Raw genomic sequence first — 18,794 nt, forward strand, 5'->3', positions numbered from 1 at the left:
ACAAAGACAGCACCTCCAGGTTGGCGCCGTTTCCCCGGACAGACCGAACTGAGTTCTCGCGGAGAAATTCGAAGACAAGACTCAGCAGTCTTTGATTTTTATACACTGATTTGGTAAAAGTATTTACAGAGAAGGTAGTAGAAGAAGGCAAGCTCTTCTCGATATCCCGATCCTCAACCTCTCCATCCCTGAATCTCGTCAAGAGTGAGGACATACTCGCTCTCGTAGATCTTTGAGTTCAAATGTTAGTACCAGAGGCCCAGCACGGCGCAGACAGGGGTTGGCAATGCTACTCACTTTCTTCAAGTCATCGACACTGTTCCATTCGGTGTTGTTGATGAAGCCATCGCTCCAGACGCAGAAGTACAGCCAGTGGGCCTCGTAAGCCTGGAGAAGATCGGGGAAGGGAGCGCTGCCGACCTCGGTAGCCGCGATGAGCTTCTTGTCCTGTCCGAGCGTGATGAGGTCGTTATACTGAGTCGTCATGGGCTGTGGTCATGTTAACAACGGATTCTGTGAAAGGAAAGAAAATGAAGATAAGCTTACGCCGTGGCCTTGAGCGTAGACGTCCGCGCTGAGAACGTCGACGGTATCATCGCCGGGATACCAGTCGGCAGCAACCGAGTTCCAGATCCAGACGAGGTTGTTCAGCTCATGATGGTTGGTGAGACGGTCGTAGACCAGAGCCCAGAGCTTCTTGCACGCCTCGGGGCCCTTAGCTCCCCACCAGAACCACGCTCCCTCGGCCTCGTGAAGTGGGCGCCAAAGAACGGGGACTCCGGCATCCTGGAGCTTCTTGAGCTGGACGGCGATGGCGTCGATGTCGCGGATAATGAGGGTGTAGTTGGCGTTGGTGGTGTCAGCAAGGGCAGTTGAGACATCAAAGTCGGTGGCGCGAGTGTAGAAACCGCTCCACCACTTGTTCTCCTCCGTGTCGTACAGACCAGTAGGCGCGTTCCAGTGCCAGAGCACGGAGACGATACCACCGCGCTCGTGGTGGATGATGGCCTCCTCGACGGCAGTACCGACAGTTCCCCGCTCGACGCGGCTGGGAGAGTAGTCCATCAGGTCGACGCTGACGAGGGCGGGTGACTTGCCGATGGTCTCGTTGACCCAGTTCGCGTAGTTGAGTTCCTGCTGACCGGAGAGGATGTTCTTGCCATAGATGGAGCGAAGGTAGGTGTACAGGGCGTTGGCATCAGCATTGGACTTCGCGTTGACGAGAGCCGTGTTGACATTGTGAGGTCCGCGGGCCTCGGTGGGCGTGAGCGTGATGGAGTCGATGAGGTACCATCCCCAGTGCGTTACAATGTCAAGCGTGTTGTTGCCCTCGTTGAGCAGCACCTGACCGGCGGAGACGTTGGCCCAGGTCTCGGTCGCGGCCAAGAGCACCTCGCTAGCGGCACCGCCATTGAGAATGACATTGGTGCGCTTCTCGCCGTAGATACCAGCGTATCTGATGTTGAGGTCGAATAGCTTCTGTCCTTCGCCCTGGCAGTCCAGGTTGATGGTGACCTTGTCGGTGGCATCCTCGAAGCCAGTTACGTAGCCGGTGCCTGTGAACCACCAAAAGTCAATAAACGATGAGACTAGTATTAAATGATAACCGTGCCATACCTGTGAAGCCAGCTTGCTCCGTCGCGACGGTGGTTCCGTTAAGAACCCCATTTTCGGCCTCGTAGACCTTAGCTCCAGTGCTGCCGATGCAGTTCTGCGAATACACGCCAGCGGCAAACGCGAGGACGGCACGGAGAGAAAGCGCCGTAGATCTCGCCATGATTTCACGGAAGATCAACGCGGGGATGTTACAAGAAAAGGAAGAGAAACGAAAAGATTAGCTGAAACAGCATCGTCCCGAGAAACCAGAGGAGTGGCTTCGCCGGTGGGATATCAATGTTTGTTATAAACGAAAGTCGGGCGGCTCTTCCTTCGTCCCGAACTGTCCCCCTCGTTGTGTCAATCTCGCCGTGTGCCGTAGGGGGCTCACCGGGGAAGGGTATGGTGATCATTAAGATTCCAGGGGTGGCGGAGGTTAATTTTGCGTCTCCACAATCTATCCCGTCTCTCTTGATTGAGCATGTTTGCCGGGGCCTCAGAGCATCGAACCGGGATGACGGAAGGGGGCTTGGCCTTCATGTATTTGAAGACGGAGTGTGACGCTCCGTGTGCTGCAAAAAGGGAGACTCCCCCGCGACTCGGCACTTGCTTGGCTCAGATGCCAGATGGCGTCAATCCACGCAGAGTGATCTCTATTTCCATCCTCTCGCATTCTCGCCGTTCGAAGAGTCTCTTGGGCACAATTGTTGGGCGGTTCATCCGAACTTGACGGTTCCTTATTCATGATGGGGCCTGTCGATCACGCAGCCGATGGTCCGCCGCCAAGGGTTTTACATTAACATGGTTTGGCCTGGTTCCACGATCCACTTCGGCCTCACTTAGATTCGAAAATTTTGGTGCCCTGAGTCTAGGGTCTCGATAGTATCGTGCCCCATCTACATGATCCCACCGACGAAGCCGCCGCTCCAACAACCAGCAGTTGTTCACAACTGCCCGGCTAGCTCAATCGGTAGAGCGTGAGACTCTTAATCTCAAGGTTGTGGGTTCGACCCGTAAGCCTCATTCCACGATCAGCAGCATCAGTACAATAACTAACATTTACCAGCCACGTCGGGCTCAATTCCCGTCAGCGATTGACATCATCTTTTTGCCCTTCGATCAGTGATCCAAGTAGTCAAAGACTCGCGCCCCGGGTACCCTTTTGGTTGCAAACTTTAGAATCTTGAATATCGCCCTGCTGCTAGTGAACTTGATTGCTCGTCTCGCCTAGATTATGAGTCTTACTTAAAACATCTTCGCCCCCTTTATGTTCAAAGCTAGTCCCCGAGTTCAAACCTAAGTACGCTTTCGCACCTCAACCTCGGCCCCGAAATTCGGTTGCACGATCATTTTGTTGATTTGGTTCGGTGGTCTCTCCGTCGTTTTACCGGCACTTCCCTTCAGATGGATGTCATAGTTCATCAACAACTCAATGAATATGCACTTGATCACATAGACAGCGAAGAAGCGTCCCGGACATGCGTGCGGGCCATGCCCAAAGTTGAACGCATCTGGTCCAGTTGTCGCAGCTTGGTGCTTCATCTCACGACCTGGTTGATCTCGTAGGCGTGCGAAACGGAAACCGTCGAATTCGCTTGGTGGTGCATTGCCAGTCTCGGCATTATACTCTGGGCTGAAGGTCTTTGTTGTGGTAGAATTACTAGGAGTTTGTGAGCCTCGCTCTGATTTTGAGTTTCACCTGGGCTCTGGCATCGAAGCCTCATGGCGTGTACGACTTACTATACAGCCCATAATGGAAAGGAGATGGCTGTTCCAGCTGGCAACTTCATGCCATTGGAAAAGGTCTGATCTTTGCGAAGCCTTCTGGATGTGCCGGCTTTTCCCTTAGGTGAATTTTGGACTCGAGTTGATACTAGAATAGGAGTAACTTACCAAAGCTCAATGGACTTGTGCGCTGGCTTTCCTTGATGAAGCTATCGAGCTTCTTCAACTTGCCCATAGAAGACTTTGAAAGAAACACTTGCCCATTTTCGTCTTTCTCTACACCATCTTCTTTGATGACTTCTTCAATCTCCTCACGCAGAGGTTCGATGTACTCGGGGCGGCCAAGCAAGTCGTGAAGAGCCTGAAAAACGTTAGCTCGAACTTTGGACCATTCAGCATGTAATCTAGGTTCATACCAACGTGGTTGTGCCGGAAGTTGTGTGAATGGCAGCAAACGAAAGCAACATCTGGTTGGTCCCCATTGTCTCTGGAGTCTTCTCCTCGGCAGTCAGATACTTCATCATCCACGATACGAAAGCCCCAGGAGCACCTGGTTTCGCCGGCTTTTCGTTAGGCAAGTTTTCACTTTGGAGAACTTTCTTGACCAAAGGTCGCATCTGCTCGTTTGCTTTTTGAAGCGCTCGGCGCGTATGGCGCACCTCAGGAAGAAACGGGAGGACAAAAGGCCTGATCCACGGGTTCCATCGGAGGGCAGCCATACGACTTTTGCCCACATCTGTAGCGAAGGTAATCGAAGCCCTAATCCAGTCCTCCTCGCGACTCAAGGGCATGCCAACGAAGACCCGGCCAGTCATCAACCCGATCATGCGGAGAACTAGATGGTAGCTATTGAGAGTCTTCCACTCTGCCGAATTTCCAATTAGCTGACTCAAGCCGAACTTAGCTTCCTCCTGAATTGGCCGGAGAACACCAGACATATTCCTTGTCAAGTCGATTCGTACGGCCTCGATTACTTCCCATCGACTCTCGCCGACGTGAGTGTAGCGGCCGAGGAAGATGTCGTAAATCTCAGCAGCGAAGGACATCTCAGAGTCTGGTGCTTGGATAACCTCTTGGTATAGGTTCATTGGAAGCATGACCCTTGGGGGGTCGCTTGGAACCACGAACGCCGTGTCTGGATACTGTCATTCGGGTCTCGGTGAGTTGACGATTCAGTAGGAAGTACAGGAAGCCCGGCATAATCACCTTTTGATAGCCATCGATAATAGCGGAAGACAGGCTCCGTTCGTTAGGAGATCCAACGAGTGGAAGCCCGTAATTCGGCTTTATCTTCTTACGCAGTCGATCCACTGCGATGATTACAGCCGCGAGAGCGACTGGCGCCCACAGTAGCCACAACATATTATCGATGCTTCAAAGAGAACACACTGATGATGGAGATCGACGAGATCGATAAACGTCTCAAGTTTGTCTTGCGGGGCAGTCGGATCTTTGTACGCTGTACGACCCCAGCTGAACCCTGAACGTCGCAATCTGTCACACAGTTCGAACGGACTACGGATTCCACGAACGCCTTCTCCGCGTTCCCCACGTGTCTCTGGGGCCCTTCAGTCCTCTCGTTTTCGTAAACCCTAGCGGTGACGTGCAATCAGGGAGTAAAAATTCGCCGACGGAGGCGGAGGAAAGCTTACTGAGGGACCCTGCTACGCAGCCGCCTAGGATCCTTCGCGTACGAAATGCTGACCGTATTCGGTAGATCGTATCAGCGCTAGAACCACTAGGGTGTCGCGAGGGCGTTAGCAACCTCTTTCTCGCGTATAAGGAAAAAGGAACCATAGTGGCAGTGGAACCACTTCACTGTCAAATCATTTCTTAGACGAAGATAAGCTGCTGAAATACGCGTCTTATGTTTCATGGGATTTCCGCGTTAAGCTAGCGGTCAGATGGTTGGCTGCTGGGCTGCATATAACTCGTCGATTTGGCTGGTAGGATGCCCGCTAATATGCTGACACCTGCAAGGATCGTCTTCTAGCTCGTGTGACAATCAACCTGGAGAGAACGAATTGGTCGGCGCCGTTGGGAGGATTGAACGGATCATGGGACGCTTGCTGGCAAAACCTTGACATCAATTATCCCTCCGACGCCATTGACATAAAACGACAATGGAGGCATTGAAACCATCGTGAGATACAGCTGGGATGACGACCCCCTGGTGACTGACATTCCTTCTACTCCTGATGTTTGATTAAGTGGGATGTCGTACACGTCGTTTCAAGTAGGTACTAGGACTCTATGGATTGTCAGACACTCTACTGTAGGTAAGTACTCCTAGAAGTAAGATACTTATTGTCCCAACATAGGTAAGCGATTTGCAGTGATCCTGGTATACTAATCATCTTTTTATAGAACAAGAAGGGTGTGTATGATCAAGACTGTCGCTTACAGAGAGAAATCTCACCAGTAATGGGTCGTCTCACGGGTGATGACTACTTGTAGGCGAAGAAGGCATAACATGTCAAAAGCATAACATGTTGAGCTCTTATGCCTTCGCTCGTATAATTACATGCCGCAACTGAAGCACCCGAATGAAACACAGAATGACGATTATGATAAGCAAAAAAGGGCGTATAAGGCCCGGTGTTGTTATGCTCTAGTTTCAAAGATTCTTGTTCCGTCTAAAGATCCTGGTTTTGCAAGATGGAGAGAGCCATTAGCAATAGAAACATCTGACAGAGTCCAAGATTCTATACATATAATCGACTCAATTCTGTTCAAATAGTCCCACGAATATGAGTGTTAGCCACTGGCAGAATATTTGCTAGATGGTGTGAGTGAGCCCTTCCATCAACGTTGGAGACCCTGGCGCACTGAGGTAGGTAAGATGCCATCTGATAAGCTGATTAAGACAATTACAAACGAACAGCAGTAACACAATCAGAAGAGCTTCGTGTATCTTGATAGGTAGACTCCGGTATGTAACTGTCCTTAGGCCTTGTGGGTTGACGGTTCACCAGCCCGATATCCCGAATCAAGGAGTGTCAAAAATCACGTGCATAACTCTCCATAGCCAGTGAGTATGCTTTTGAAACAATCAATTTTAGTGCTGTTGAGTTACAGGCTCGAAATAGAAAGTCCAAAAGGCCAGTTGTCCAGAGGTGAGCGACCAGGTAGGTGGCTCCGAATTGGGAGTTCGGAAGAGAAGCCGTCGGTTCCAATCAAGGATCTTGGCCTAGCTCGGCAATTCGAGCATCTTGTTATTTTCCGACAAATCAGATCTTAGCCACCTGCCAGGGACGGCAGCCGGAACCCAACGATTGTTCGGCCTGCAATCTATTTCTCACATTTCACCATCGCATAATGCATCGAGTCTGGCGCTTTGCCCTGGATTGTGCGTCGATCCTCTCTCAATTAGGCTTCTCGGACGGAGAACTGTGTTGACGGCCCTTTGGTAAATCATAACCGTCGCATTGCAGCGAGGCGCCTTTGGTTCCGTTCTTGACCTGGCGACATTCACTCCGGTATGGGAGAGACACTGCCGTAGCAAACGTGATCACTGGACCAGCTCTCGAGGTATAAGAAGCAGCAAGTTTGCTACACGGAGAAGATATTGCGAATGAGTTGACATCCGCGCAAGCAAACCCGCCGGTCGAGTAGCTGCTCATTCAGACAATCGTCAAAATGCATTTCGCTTCACTTCTAACTCTTCTTTCTACCCTAGGAGCAGTATCGGCATCACCTCGCTTTGGTACGAGAGGACATCACTTCCGCCGTGCAGGCACCGGCAACGACACAACAAACCCCTTCGACGGGAAGAAGCTTTACGCCAACCCAGACTGGGCCGATAAGCTTGAACAGACTCATGATGCCTTCGTCGCCAAGGGTGACACTGTAAACGCAGGCAAGGTCCGAACCATCCAAGATATCGGTACATTTGTCTGGATTGCGGACGTTTCTGGTCTAGCAAATATCGACACGGCTATCGAACGAGCCCGTGCCGTTCAGTCTAAGACGGGCGAGCAGCAAATTGTCGGTCTGGTACTCTACGACCTCCCTGACAGAGATTGCAGTGCAGGAGAGAGTGCTGGCGAATTTAGCAGCGAGAACAACGGGCTTGAGTTGTACAAGGAGACCTTTGTCAAGCCATACGCAGAGAAGCTGGCTGCAGCCAGTGACTTGACCTTTGCCGTTGTTCTCGAGCCGGATTCCTTGGCGAACCTTGTAACGAACTTAGGAATCGAGTTCTGTGCCAAGGCGCAACCGGTGTACGAGGATGGTATTGCATATGCTATCTCAAGCTTGCAGTATGATCACGTCAACCTCTACATTGATGCTGCTCATGGTGGATGGCTAGGCTGGAACGACAACCTAGAGCCTTGTAAGTCTCGTGATTGACAAAAACTCACTTTCCGACGACATGAGTTACTGACAATGATCATAGCCGCGAAGCTCTTCGCCAAGGTCGTCCAGAAGGCCGGCAATAACACCAAGATCCGCGGTTTCTCGACCAACGTCTCAAACTACAACCCCTTCCACGCCAACCCCCGCGCCAACTACACAGAATGGAGCAACTCGTATGACGAGAACCACTACGCGCTATCCCTTTCTCCCTATCTGGAGGCTGAAGATCTGCCATCCCGGTTTATCATCGACCAAGGCCGTGTCTCCAACAGCAGAGCCGAGTGGGGTGAATGGTGCAATGTCCATCCAGCCGGGTTCGGTATGCAGCCCGGCACGCCGGTGAACAACACCCATATTGACTCCATCGTGTGGGTGAAGCCAGGTGGCGAGAGCGACGGACGCTGTGGTCTTGAGGGTGCACCTAGGGCTGGTGCTTGGTTCGATGAGTATGTACAGATGCTGGTCGAGAATGCTGACCCTTCTATCCTTCCGAGCGACGCTTAAGGAACAGTATCCGTCTCATTTCCGATGACAACTTCGCAGTTGTGAACCGTCACCGTGGGATTCCCTTCATGTTCATAGTTCATCATTAGAAGTATATAAGGCACATATTAAACCAGAAATCATGGCTCACTAAAGAGCAAAGTTGCGAACATACACCCACAGTCGAAGTTAAGATTGGATTTTGGGGACTATTGAGGTCACTTATCACACATGACTTCACGTACCAACTCGTAAGAAGGCTTGGAGTTGGAGAAGTCACCATAGTTTCTTCCACCGTACCTTGACATCGCGATCCGGAGGTACAGCAGCTGTACCAAAGTACCGCTCATCATCCACAGGGGGTCGATCAGACTTGGACCCGTCCAAATTTGTCCACTCAACAAACTCCATGTCGAACTTTGTGACAAGGATGGCGATTGTGAGAAGAATCTCTTGTTTGGCAAAGAACCGCCCCGGACACATGGATGGTCCACCACCTATGCATGATGTTAGTTTACTCTGTCATTGTGGTGACATGCCCCTCGTCATTGAAACTCAGGAAAGTCCACTTACCAAACGGGATGAAGTCATTGGTCTTTCCCGCCAATACAAACTGCTTTTCGGTGGTAAGTCGATCAGTACCTTCTTCTACTTTCTTCACATGCTTTAGATGTCTTTCTGCCCAAAACTCAGAAGCAGAATGTCCTTCCTGGCTCCATATCTGCTCGTCCAAGTGCACAAAATGCGTCGGGGCCTGAATTATTGAGCCTTTCTCTAAGCGGAAGCCGTGGAGCGTGGTCGTCTCGACGACTTCTCTGGAGAGCGCAATGGAGACATGAAGACGCATGCACTCCGTATAAATAGACTGCATCAGCGGCATTGAGATGAGTTTGGATACGTTAAAGGACCGCTTCCCGGTAACGGGATCCACATTAAGGGTCTCAAGGGCCTCGCTGCGAACTGCTTGGAACAGCTTCTGATCTCGCAAGAGCTCAATCATCGCCCATGTGGTGATTGGTATTGTGTTCGCGTTTATTCTGACAGATCAGCATCAGTGCACCTTGTCAACACGAAGCTGTCAGACGTACCCAAAGATCGCAATCATGTAGAAACCGGCTTGAGTCTCCGGAGCCATATCTGTGTCGTGAAGCCATTTGGTCATCTTGCGAACGTAGCTTGATCCGAACGTGGGCTCCCAGATGGAATCCACCGCAGAACCGTCCCAATCAAATTTTGCAAAGGCCTTTCTCAGATACTTCTGCGTCATGCCGTTCAACTTATCGCGTTCATTTACCGGACCGCTGTTGATCCACTTTGGAAGCCCATACACAACCTGAAAAGCGATGCTGTCGAAACGCCAGAACTGCTCGACGTAGTCCGGAAACATCTCCAGTAACTCGGTGCCGCAGAACGACCTGATGGCGCTCGCACACATTTCTTTCTTCAAGAATTCCAGAAGACGAACGGTCGCCCACTGGCCCACAGGCTGCTTTTCCAAAGCCTCGTTAAAGAAGTTTGTGTAAGTTTCTGCCAAATGAGCAGTGGGCTCTGCGCGTGATAGATGTTCAACAGTAATGTGATGCAAAGTGTACCAATATCGCTCCTCTTGCGGTGTGTTCTCGTAGCCGGGTGCAGGTACTCTTTGCCGCCCCGAGAGGTCGTTTGCGAACTTATCCACATCTTTTTGGGCGGACCCTTGCAGGTTTCTCATAACCAGTAGGATGAACTTGTTCGAGCTGATGCTGGTAGACGATCGAAACATGGCTTGCACGCTCTCTCCCCCCTGTACAAAGTATACACGCATTGGTCCTAGGTAGAATTTGACGATGTTGCTGTGATTCATAGAATGGCTTACAAGCAACTAGTCAGCGACGCCTCAACAGACGGCACAACCTGCATTTCATCTTGACGAACCTTGCACGCTCCATAAGTCTTCTGATATTCGTCATGTATTGATAAGTGTTGCTGATGAAAGGCACGACCTCGGGGAGTGACGGTGGCTCATCTTGACTTGGCCGGCGGAGGCAAACCAGCAGTATCACGGGTATCAACAGTGCGGTGACAGCCGTTATAGAATGATTAGAGATCCACTCAAATATGCTCAATATTTTTGAAGGCATTATGAGCATGAAGGGCGCTGGTTTCACCAACGGGCAGGTGTTGAGGTCGTACGTTGTGGAACGCAAACATCACGCCTCTTCTTCACGCCACCAACAGGTGCGGGGTCCATGACCATGAGATGAACCTGAGGGATTCAGCCACCAACAAAGCACCCCGGCGCTTACGTGTAGTGTAACGCATCACATGATTGAGCTCGGTTCTGTAATTGCGCTAATTAACCGGCAGGGAGATAACAATGCGAATCCTACTATAGGCATGCAGCTCGCCGGTGGGAGCTCGTCTTCATGCGTCAAGTATTGGTGAAAATGGCTCTGACATGAAACCTAAAATTCGCGACCGTGTATTTCCAATTTAGTTATATCCCTGAAATTTGACTCCCCTCACTGAGTACCTTCATCGTTGTTCAATTGCAGACTTCCCATTGAGGCCATGACATCAGATATGTCGGAAGCCTCGCTCCAGTTCCCATGTAGAGTCATGCTGACGGATGACGTGATGGAATCGTGATTCCTGAATGTTGGCCTCACCCTTTTCTCCACGAGATTGAATGCATCTTTGCGAATCCTCAGAAGCAACCTGTCGACCATAACTTGTCGCTTCTCTTCTCCTCCGTGACCTTCGGATTGGAGCACATCAGGAACGCGCCAGCTGATGTAAAGGTTTTTGTGGCTGCTTCGATGCCCGACGCCAGACCGGTGCTCCTCGAAGTAGTACTCACAGAGCCGGCAGGTTGGCTTGCTACTGCCAATGTACATCCAATTATTGAAGAATCTGTCAGGCGAAACGCCTCCCGCTGATTTCTCGAGGTGATTAAGCAGCAAAATCTCCGAGTGGACAACTGGCTGAAAGTTGTCTTTTTGGTATTCTGCTTGAATTCTTTGGTCCAAGTGCATGATTTGCAGGTCTTGGACGAATTGCCTGAATCTTTCGATGATGTCTTCTTTGCGGGTCATGCGACCGACAATGCCTTCGGCGGTCATACTTTTGTTCCGTCTTGGTCGCGAGAGCGGGTGACTCGATGGGTGAACCAAGATCATGAAGTTTCGAAATATCTCAGGCCAGTTGTCTTTCGCAAGAAGGAAGAACTCGATATCCTTACAATATGCCAGAAGACGGTTAACCATATGCCGTAGTTCAGGCCAACAAGAAGAGGAGTTGCTTGTGACTCCATCCAAACGAACCCCTGTCGCTCGTTGGTCGATGTATCCCCATATCTCAGAGGCTTTCAATCTTATTAGGTTGTGAAGAAGGGCATTACATTTGTCAAGATCTGCGACATTATCTAATCAGGTCAAAAATTCCTGGAAACATGCAGTTTCATTGATACATAACAGCGTAGAACTCACAATGAGATTGAGTGGCCATCCTGTCATCGTGAAACTCAAGCAGTCCGAGAGTCCTTGTCAGGGATTCAATGACTGGTTCCTCTATCAACGTGCGATAAGTCATTTATACTGTCGTCGAACGTTCTACAGCTTGGCTTACCATTTCGAGCATTCTTGATGCAACGCTGTATCTCAATCTCAAGTCTGACGATATAGGAGTTGATTCTGGGTCTGTTGAACCAGATTACTGCGTTCAGCAGGTCCTTACGCAGCTCCGAGGTCCTTCCTGACGTTGATGCTCTGTCAACCCGCTCAAGTAAATGTTGAAGGTATGCCCTGACATTCTCGAGATCATCTACACATCGCTGATTTGATGCAAGATGATACTCAACATTTGTTCCCTCGGAGCCGCGAAGCAGCATGATTGAGGTGACGGTACTGCCCCCGTTACCCGGGGTACTGTCGCAAACATGAGCTAGCTTGTATACAAAGGCCTGGAAGATTTTTTTCACATCTCCGCGATAGTTGAGATCATCTGGGTCGAAGAATTCGGCCAGGCTTGTCATCTCATCGTTCATTGCCTTCAAAAGAACCAGGGGCTCATAAAACTTGTTGATGACTCGAGACTTCATCGAGATAAGCCCAGCTGTAGCAGTAGTCAGCGGCGATGAAATAGACAGCTGTATGTAGCTCCAGGAGGCTCATGATACGAACGTGGTGAAGTCGCAACTGGAACCATGTTGATGTGGTGAATTTGAGAAATGGATCTTGAATAGCGACTGCTGCATAGGTAGATCAAAGGCGCCGACGTCCTTCAGCATTGCTCTGTTGCTCCCACCATATTCGCAAGATATTTATACAGCTTCGTAAACGTCTGCGCAATGTCACGGGATAAGAAAATGATCGTGACGACATGTACGTAGTAATTCCACCAAACTTATGGAAGTAGTCATCCTTGGCCGCTTTACTTTGTGTAACAGCTGCAGGAGGCCAGCCCACCATCCCGTGAGGTATTAGCTCGTCCCAACGGATTTAAGGTTAGGCTCTCTATCAAGACCAGGAACAGGGCTATGCACTTCTGCGTCTCATTGGAGAGCTTCTCCGCGAAGCCCGAAGTAAGGCCAACACAGATAAGGTCTGAAGCAGCGATAGGCCTGAACAGCTCGAGATCAGTGAACTTCGATTTGGTTGGGAAACCGAATTTCAGACTACCGAAACGACTATACCCGCCCGCATTTCCCACTTTTCTTTTTTGGGAACACATGATATGAAGGTATATATATGTCGTCAGTTCGGACTGTCGCCTGCTGACTTTTTCCATTTTCATTACGTTTTCTTCGTCCGGATCGCAATCGGACCAGGCGACTCCTCCACTCGATGAGAAAGAGATCCTTGAAAGCCTCATACCATGAGCTTCCAGGCATCTTCCGAGCAGTTTGAGGAGTTGGAGAGCCCTAGCACTATACTCACAGAGCTTTTAGGCAATGAAGATTTGTCCACGTGGGATCCAATAGGCTGGCCTCCGGTCGATCTGCTGATTGAGACAGATCACAGCTCAGCCCTTGTTGATACAGCCCTTCAAGACATCAACCCCAATTTGCTCGATTGTGTTGAGACCAATCACTTGTTTCAACCTACGCACTGCCTAGAATACGATGAGTATGAAGCCAATTTCAACCATGCTGGGGATAGGGTCCAGAGATCGGCGATAGAGACCGAGTCATCCTGTAGCACTCAACAACAATTCATGGTAGAGGTTTCTGCTTCCAATGAAGACCCATCCGACAACCCCAACGTCGATGCGAATATATGGGCAGCTCCCCATGGACCTACTCCGATGGCTTAGTTGTCGGAGTTTACACATGTTCCTGGCCTTCGCTCGCCAAGTCATGAGCCGGCTGAATTCTGTCAAGGTACCCTTCAGGAGCAACCAAGCCTGTTGTTCGTTGTTGATGGTATTGAACTCCTCCTGCTGTATTTGGACAGGACTGAACTGACTGTTCTGGAGCATCGCAACCAGGACGTGTCTTCTGTCTCGAGCATCAAAAGTGGTATGAGGCGGGTGAAAAGTTTCGGTAAGTCTGACCCTTTCCATGCCTTGCCAAACCCACAAAACATCTGAACTTCCAACAGACGACACGAAAAACGACACCAACGACGATTCAAATGCGGCGACGAAAAGTGCCCCATGACATTTGCAACATCCAAGGAGCGGAACGAGCACTCTTTTCGCTATCACAAAACGTGGTCCAAAGAGAACAACGTACCTGATCCAAGGCGACGTTGCCAGGTATGCCGAACAAAATTGTCAAAGGCGTCCTTCATCAAGAGACATTTGAAACGATCTCCTGGCTGCAATGCAGTCCTCGGAGGATTGCCCACCAAGGATCAGACTCTCATGCTGTCTGACTCCGAGAAGGATTGATGAGTATTGGTATGGACAGTTTCCCTAATGGGGCTGGGAGCTTCGACAAGCTGAAAAACGTATACCCATATAGGGGCTTGTGTCATTTGCTCTGGAGACCACCTTGGGTCCTGAACAGGTCTGAAATTACTCAGTTCGGTTGGTCCGAGTTCCGTGCCGGATCCGAAAGCTCGGTCTCGCTAAGGTACGGACTTGAAGGTTTGCATAAGGCAGAAGGGCCAGCAGCTCATCGTTCGCTGGGAATCAGGCAAAACAGGACAATGTTAAATAGAGTTAAATAGAGGAATTACAAGCTCGATTCTTTCAAATAATATGGGAGATTCTGAGTCTTGAATCTCCAACTTGCGCGGTTGTCTACCTGTCGAGTCAACTAAAGTACTAGTAGGGAATGGCGCTTTCCACAGCGCCGTGACGTCGGTATCGTAGAGAGGAAAGGCCACAAATGGAGACCCTCGGATCCCACGGCATGCAAGATTACTCAACAATCTTAGGGACAGTATCCGCACACCGGTATTTCGAGCCCACTATTCACCATTGCTCCTTGCAGGCGACGACTTAGCTGCGGGGGAACACGAAACCGAATGTAGTCAGGCTGGGACCTTGTTCTCTTATACACGTTTGACCGCTACTACGTCCGGACACAAGACATGACTGATCACGAAAGTTCCAATGGTCAAGAGGAATGAGCGAAAGCTTTTGGACCCGTCCGAATCGTGACCCTATCAATCTAACTGAGTGGTAAGTTGAAAGTCCGTATCGTCTGAGTTCTGGTATTGAGTGCATGTATAATCTGCAGCATCAATTATCAAACCATGACTCAATCCAGGTTTGAGGTCCGTAGTTACGACCAGCTATTTCATCGCTGGAGGCATACGTTGACTGCTGAGCCTCACCGGATCTTCAACAACGAGCGGGAGGCAGCGTAATAGTACGCGTATCAGAGGTACTGTGCTTGAATTGGCAATTAAAGTGAAAAGACTCATTGCAGAAATTATCCACAGGCAAAGCTATGAATGGCAACTTTTCAGAATAAGGTTTGTCGATCGTGGAACAGCTTCTCGAGGAAAACGTGAGGACTGACTCGATCCATCACCTGATGTTATTCCAGGAACGGCGATCACTTACTGCTCTTTCCCCAGTGGAAGAAGCAATCATAGTTGGACTATAAATCTCGAAGCTGGCAAGACTTTCCATGTATAGTCACACGGCACGACAGCACAACCTTCGCATCCTTTACTTCTTGATTATCATTTTCGACGTCTACTCAAGGTAGGTTTCCAACTTTGAGCAAAGCTGACCGAAAGCTTGACCGACTTATCCTTGTCATAGGAACGGAAGATCTTACCTATACACTTGTCGAAATATTGCCTCCGAACCGCAGCCATGAAGTTAGCCACCATCGTCGCCGCAATCACCTTGGTCGCCTCGGGCGTCCTTGCCACCTCTTCCGAGAGCAGCAACCTCGTGCGTCGCGACTGCTACGACTGCCACTACAAGTCTTTCGATGCCGGCCGCTGTGATGGAAGCTGCAGCAGCTCGGAACCCGAGGGCAGTGGACAGGTCTGCCGGAAGTGCATCAGCGGATGCCCTGCTACGACCGATGCCGATCGCGGAGACACGCCCGCTGTGAGCTGCTAGATATGAGATAAGATAATTGTTCCACGGTTTTGAGCACAAAGCGACTGGGACATAATGCTGAGGAGATTCGAAGAATCGTCTAAAGTAAGATCAGCGGCAGAAAGTATCGAATTTGGAGTGTTCAATCAATCAATTGAGTAAATAGTTGGATTCACAATGTACGAGGGATTATCAGATTCCAACCTTAGATAGGCCAATTCTGCGACATTAATGCCATGGGGCAAATCGTCTACCTAGTTGTAGCGCTGGGCCGACATCTTCGTACGCCTTGAAGATGAAAGCGATATCTGTTCCTGATACGATTCCTGATTCGATCGTAGACTGACGACGAGCGATGCCTAGCTGTAACAAAACGTAATAAGAGACCTGCTATACATTCAGACATGATAAGATCAGAATGGTCGGCGGGCGGGAAGACATGATCCATTACGGAATCAAAATTATAGTTCACCAGATTTACGGCTTGCTAGATGACAAAATGTGGATGCTTGAAAAACCTGTCTGCTTAATGAGAGTATTAAAAAAAAAGAAAATAACGGAACGCAAAGCGACTTGGCAACATCAAGACCCCCCCCTTCGGCACTGAATTCAAGCAGATGAAAATGAGCCTTGCGCGAACGATGTCATCCTGTGCTCGTCAAGTTCCAGCCCATCAGACAAAAAGCTTCCAGGCAAGGCAATCTCTATGGCATCAGGGAACCACACGCGGAAATACTCACTCCCAACTGGACTCGTCGCCATCACTTTGAAAACAAGCCCGCTGTTGCGCGCTTGTATGTCCTTCACCAACATTCCTAGCCACTGCATGACCAGATACATTCCCCGGATGTGCAACTCACTCTGCAGAAAGGTCACGCCATCAATCATACAGAAGATAACTCCGGACCTCAGCTGGTTTACAACATTCTCGAATACGCCCCAGAGAACTTCCAGATCATAACTGCGAATGGTTTGCAGGTCTGTTTCTGCTAGAAACCCCAGATCAATTTGGTCTGATGAAGAAAGAACGATTTGTGAGATCAATGACCTCAATAAACCAGTGGAACCAGGAAGAGGACCGTCTGGGTCGCAGTGCAGACGGCAGAAAAATGCCAAAGGGCGAGCGCAATTAATGCGGGAAAGTGTCCGGGCAAGTATTGAACACATGTAGCTTAAGGGCGAAACAAGATCGGTGTGCAGTGCATCAAGTTCCATGCCGCTAATGGTCAAGACTTCGGAGTTCATCGACTTGAACCAATGTTGAAATCTGAAGTCCTGCGTAACGGAGGTGATACGGCCTTGATTTTGTGGATTCAGCGATTTGCCCATGAAAACGACAAACTCCGAATCTCTCTGTATAGCAGAGACCGCCTGAGTCTCAGCGTTCGACAACAAACCGAAACCAAGTGCCGACAATAATTGAGAAGCTGTGACTTGGGGGATGGATAGGTGATAGTGGTTTGTGACCTGTTGAGGCTTTCCCTGACACTGCTGGTTGATTTCAGCCCTCAAGGCTTTGATCTCTTCCATTTGCCCTATCGATATACGTCAGTTCAGAGCATTCGGATTCTGCGAATTGTGGGCCATACACTTAGAGTCCCGGGCTAGACCATGAACGACATTCTCGAGTGATTTCATTGCCTCAAAAGACTTTTGCAATCCTATCTCTTGTCGCTTAGCTTCCTCAGCCCTCCTGTTTGATTCATCCCCTTGGAATTGATGAACTTCTTCCAGGGAATTGCCAAGTGTGAGTATATTCTCGGCAACTCCATCAAATTTCAAATGGAAGCATTCTCTGACTGCATCGTCAAAGTGGGCCGAAGCCTCGTCGATGCTCGTGGTTATCTTGTCTCGTAGTTCGGAACCGTAGTTTTCACCCGCGAAGATTGATCTGAGTCCTGCCCTGAAGCCGCCAAAGTCTGAAGTAAATCAGAATAACACGATTAGCTCAAGTTCAGTGTCAATGATACCTGTGGCAACGTACCCTTCATGAGGCCTTCAAGCCACTTGATCATTGCTTCGATTGCGACAAGGACTGCCACGTATAGTGTCTCGACTGCACTTCGAAGGAGCGGCGACCACGCGTAGAGCCGAACGTAGGTCTTGGTCGCATCGATCTCTTGTGACAAGGTAGCCAAAGCATTCAACACAACGTCGACAAGCTCATGATGACGCTTCGCCGCCTTGTACCTATTAGAAGATCACATAAATTAGACTTGAAAGGCCTACAACATACACTGCAGATCAGCTTGAGACCGCCGCATATTGTACCAGTATAGTCTCCGCTTGGTACGAGCTCTATCAGAAACTCAATACGACGTGCCGAGGTCGTAAACAACCGGTTTTTGTAGCCGAAGATGTTCCGTTGTGTCTTGTACCTATCGCAAACTGCTTTAGCTTCTACGAGGACATCCTCCCACGAGGCTGTGTTCCCTAGAATGTTCTTTGTTGCCGAATCAGATGATCTCAAGAGGAATCCTTTGATGTATTCGTCAAACTTAAGCTTGCTGGCTTCAAGCCTTACCCCGATTCACGTTAATGATCGCAAGCCGTTTGAACAACCAAACTCTTGAGTGGGAGCGGAGTTACTTACTTTCGCGAAGCTGGGGGCATCTGTAGACGCTTTACAGCATCGTCAAACGCCCATGCAGGGTCCTGTGAAGACGCATGATGTTTGATCCATCGTCTGTATTCCTCGGTTTCGATCGAACTTGTATTCGTGACATCCATCGCACGAGAACTATCTTGCTAGAGCAAGCTTGTTGGTCACGGGTGATGTTTTCCTGAGGATAGATACTATAGGTTAGGTAAAATCAGGGACTACTCGTATGGATACATTTAGTCACTTTCAGCTGCTCTTATCAAAGTGCATTCATCGAGACCGCCTATTCCCATGCTCACAGCCTGATTCCCCGCATTTCAGGCAAACAATATACATTCCTTGCCAAGGCTGGTGGTGTGCCTATGCTCCATCATGGAAGACTGGGCTTAACCGGATGAAGGCGGTGAGGTGACTCCCTGTTTGGATACATGACGGGCAATACATTCGAAGAGGGTGCCGCATGGCTTCAGAAATGCTCCTGATAGGACAGTTCTGTCAGGGTAAGGATGCAGGCGCGCTTATCTACAGCAAAATGAGCTGA

The 18,794-nt window shown here is 49.7% G+C and overlaps 8 protein-coding genes across 8 annotated transcripts; 4 read left to right on the top strand and 4 right to left on the bottom strand.

Annotated features, from left to right (window-relative positions):
* Positions 1 to 173: 173 nt before the first annotated feature.
* CCOS01_08318 (glycosyl hydrolase family 26) lies at positions 174 to 1,777 on the bottom strand (the record flags this gene model as incomplete). Its single annotated transcript, XM_060456479.1, has 4 exons — positions 174 to 230; positions 298 to 489; positions 547 to 1,556; positions 1,618 to 1,777. 4 exons carry the CDS (start codon positions 1,775 to 1,777, stop codon positions 174 to 176), a joined length of 1,419 nt encoding a protein of 472 aa, XP_060312753.1.
* A 1,115-nt stretch (positions 1,778 to 2,892) lies between these two features.
* Positions 2,893 to 4,409, bottom strand: CCOS01_08319 (uncharacterized protein; the record flags this gene model as incomplete). The annotated part of the gene is made up of 4 exons (XM_060456480.1): positions 2,893 to 3,256; positions 3,337 to 3,433; positions 3,490 to 3,682; positions 3,738 to 4,409. 4 exons carry the CDS (start codon positions 4,407 to 4,409, stop codon positions 2,893 to 2,895), a joined length of 1,326 nt encoding a protein of 441 aa, XP_060312754.1.
* Positions 4,410 to 6,960: 2,551 nt separating this feature from the next.
* On the top strand, positions 6,961 to 8,184 carry CCOS01_08320 (endoglucanase-6B; the record flags this gene model as incomplete). The annotated part of the gene is made up of 2 exons (XM_060456481.1): positions 6,961 to 7,657; positions 7,721 to 8,184. The coding sequence occupies 2 exons, from the start codon at positions 6,961 to 6,963 to the stop codon at positions 8,182 to 8,184; spliced, it is 1,161 nt and encodes a 386-aa protein (XP_060312755.1).
* Positions 8,185 to 8,439: 255 nt separating this feature from the next.
* Positions 8,440 to 12,348, bottom strand: CCOS01_08321 (uncharacterized protein; the record flags this gene model as incomplete). The annotated part of the gene is made up of 8 exons (XM_060456482.1): positions 8,440 to 8,660; positions 8,737 to 9,200; positions 9,252 to 9,995; positions 10,078 to 10,173; positions 10,669 to 11,378; positions 11,631 to 11,650; positions 11,770 to 12,255; positions 12,324 to 12,348. The coding sequence occupies 8 exons, from the start codon at positions 12,346 to 12,348 to the stop codon at positions 8,440 to 8,442; spliced, it is 2,766 nt and encodes a 921-aa protein (XP_060312756.1).
* Positions 12,349 to 13,017: 669 nt separating this feature from the next.
* Positions 13,018 to 13,455, top strand: CCOS01_08322 (uncharacterized protein; the record flags this gene model as incomplete). Its single annotated transcript, XM_060456483.1, has 1 exon — positions 13,018 to 13,455. The coding sequence occupies one exon, from the start codon at positions 13,018 to 13,020 to the stop codon at positions 13,453 to 13,455; it is 438 nt and encodes a 145-aa protein (XP_060312757.1).
* Positions 13,456 to 13,498: 43 nt separating this feature from the next.
* Positions 13,499 to 14,034, top strand: CCOS01_08323 (uncharacterized protein; the record flags this gene model as incomplete). The annotated part of the gene is made up of 3 exons (XM_060456484.1): positions 13,499 to 13,550; positions 13,618 to 13,684; positions 13,743 to 14,034. 3 exons carry the CDS (start codon positions 13,499 to 13,501, stop codon positions 14,032 to 14,034), a joined length of 411 nt encoding a protein of 136 aa, XP_060312758.1.
* A 1,383-nt stretch (positions 14,035 to 15,417) lies between these two features.
* Positions 15,418 to 15,672, top strand: CCOS01_08324 (uncharacterized protein; the record flags this gene model as incomplete). The annotated part of the gene is made up of 1 exon (XM_060456485.1): positions 15,418 to 15,672. One exon carries the CDS (start codon positions 15,418 to 15,420, stop codon positions 15,670 to 15,672), a length of 255 nt encoding a protein of 84 aa, XP_060312759.1.
* Positions 15,673 to 16,260: 588 nt separating this feature from the next.
* On the bottom strand, positions 16,261 to 18,381 carry CCOS01_08325 (uncharacterized protein; the record flags this gene model as incomplete). The annotated part of the gene is made up of 5 exons (XM_060456486.1): positions 16,261 to 17,186; positions 17,241 to 17,570; positions 17,636 to 17,834; positions 17,888 to 18,170; positions 18,245 to 18,381. The coding sequence occupies 5 exons, from the start codon at positions 18,379 to 18,381 to the stop codon at positions 16,261 to 16,263; spliced, it is 1,875 nt and encodes a 624-aa protein (XP_060312760.1).
* Positions 18,382 to 18,794: the final 413 nt, after the last annotated feature.

The sequence above is a fragment of the Colletotrichum costaricense genome (genome assembly GCF_030867565.1).
Source record: "Colletotrichum costaricense strain IMI 309622 chromosome Unknown Scaffold_8.1, whole genome shotgun sequence".
Classification (NCBI taxonomy): domain Eukaryota; kingdom Fungi; phylum Ascomycota; class Sordariomycetes; order Glomerellales; family Glomerellaceae; genus Colletotrichum; species Colletotrichum costaricense.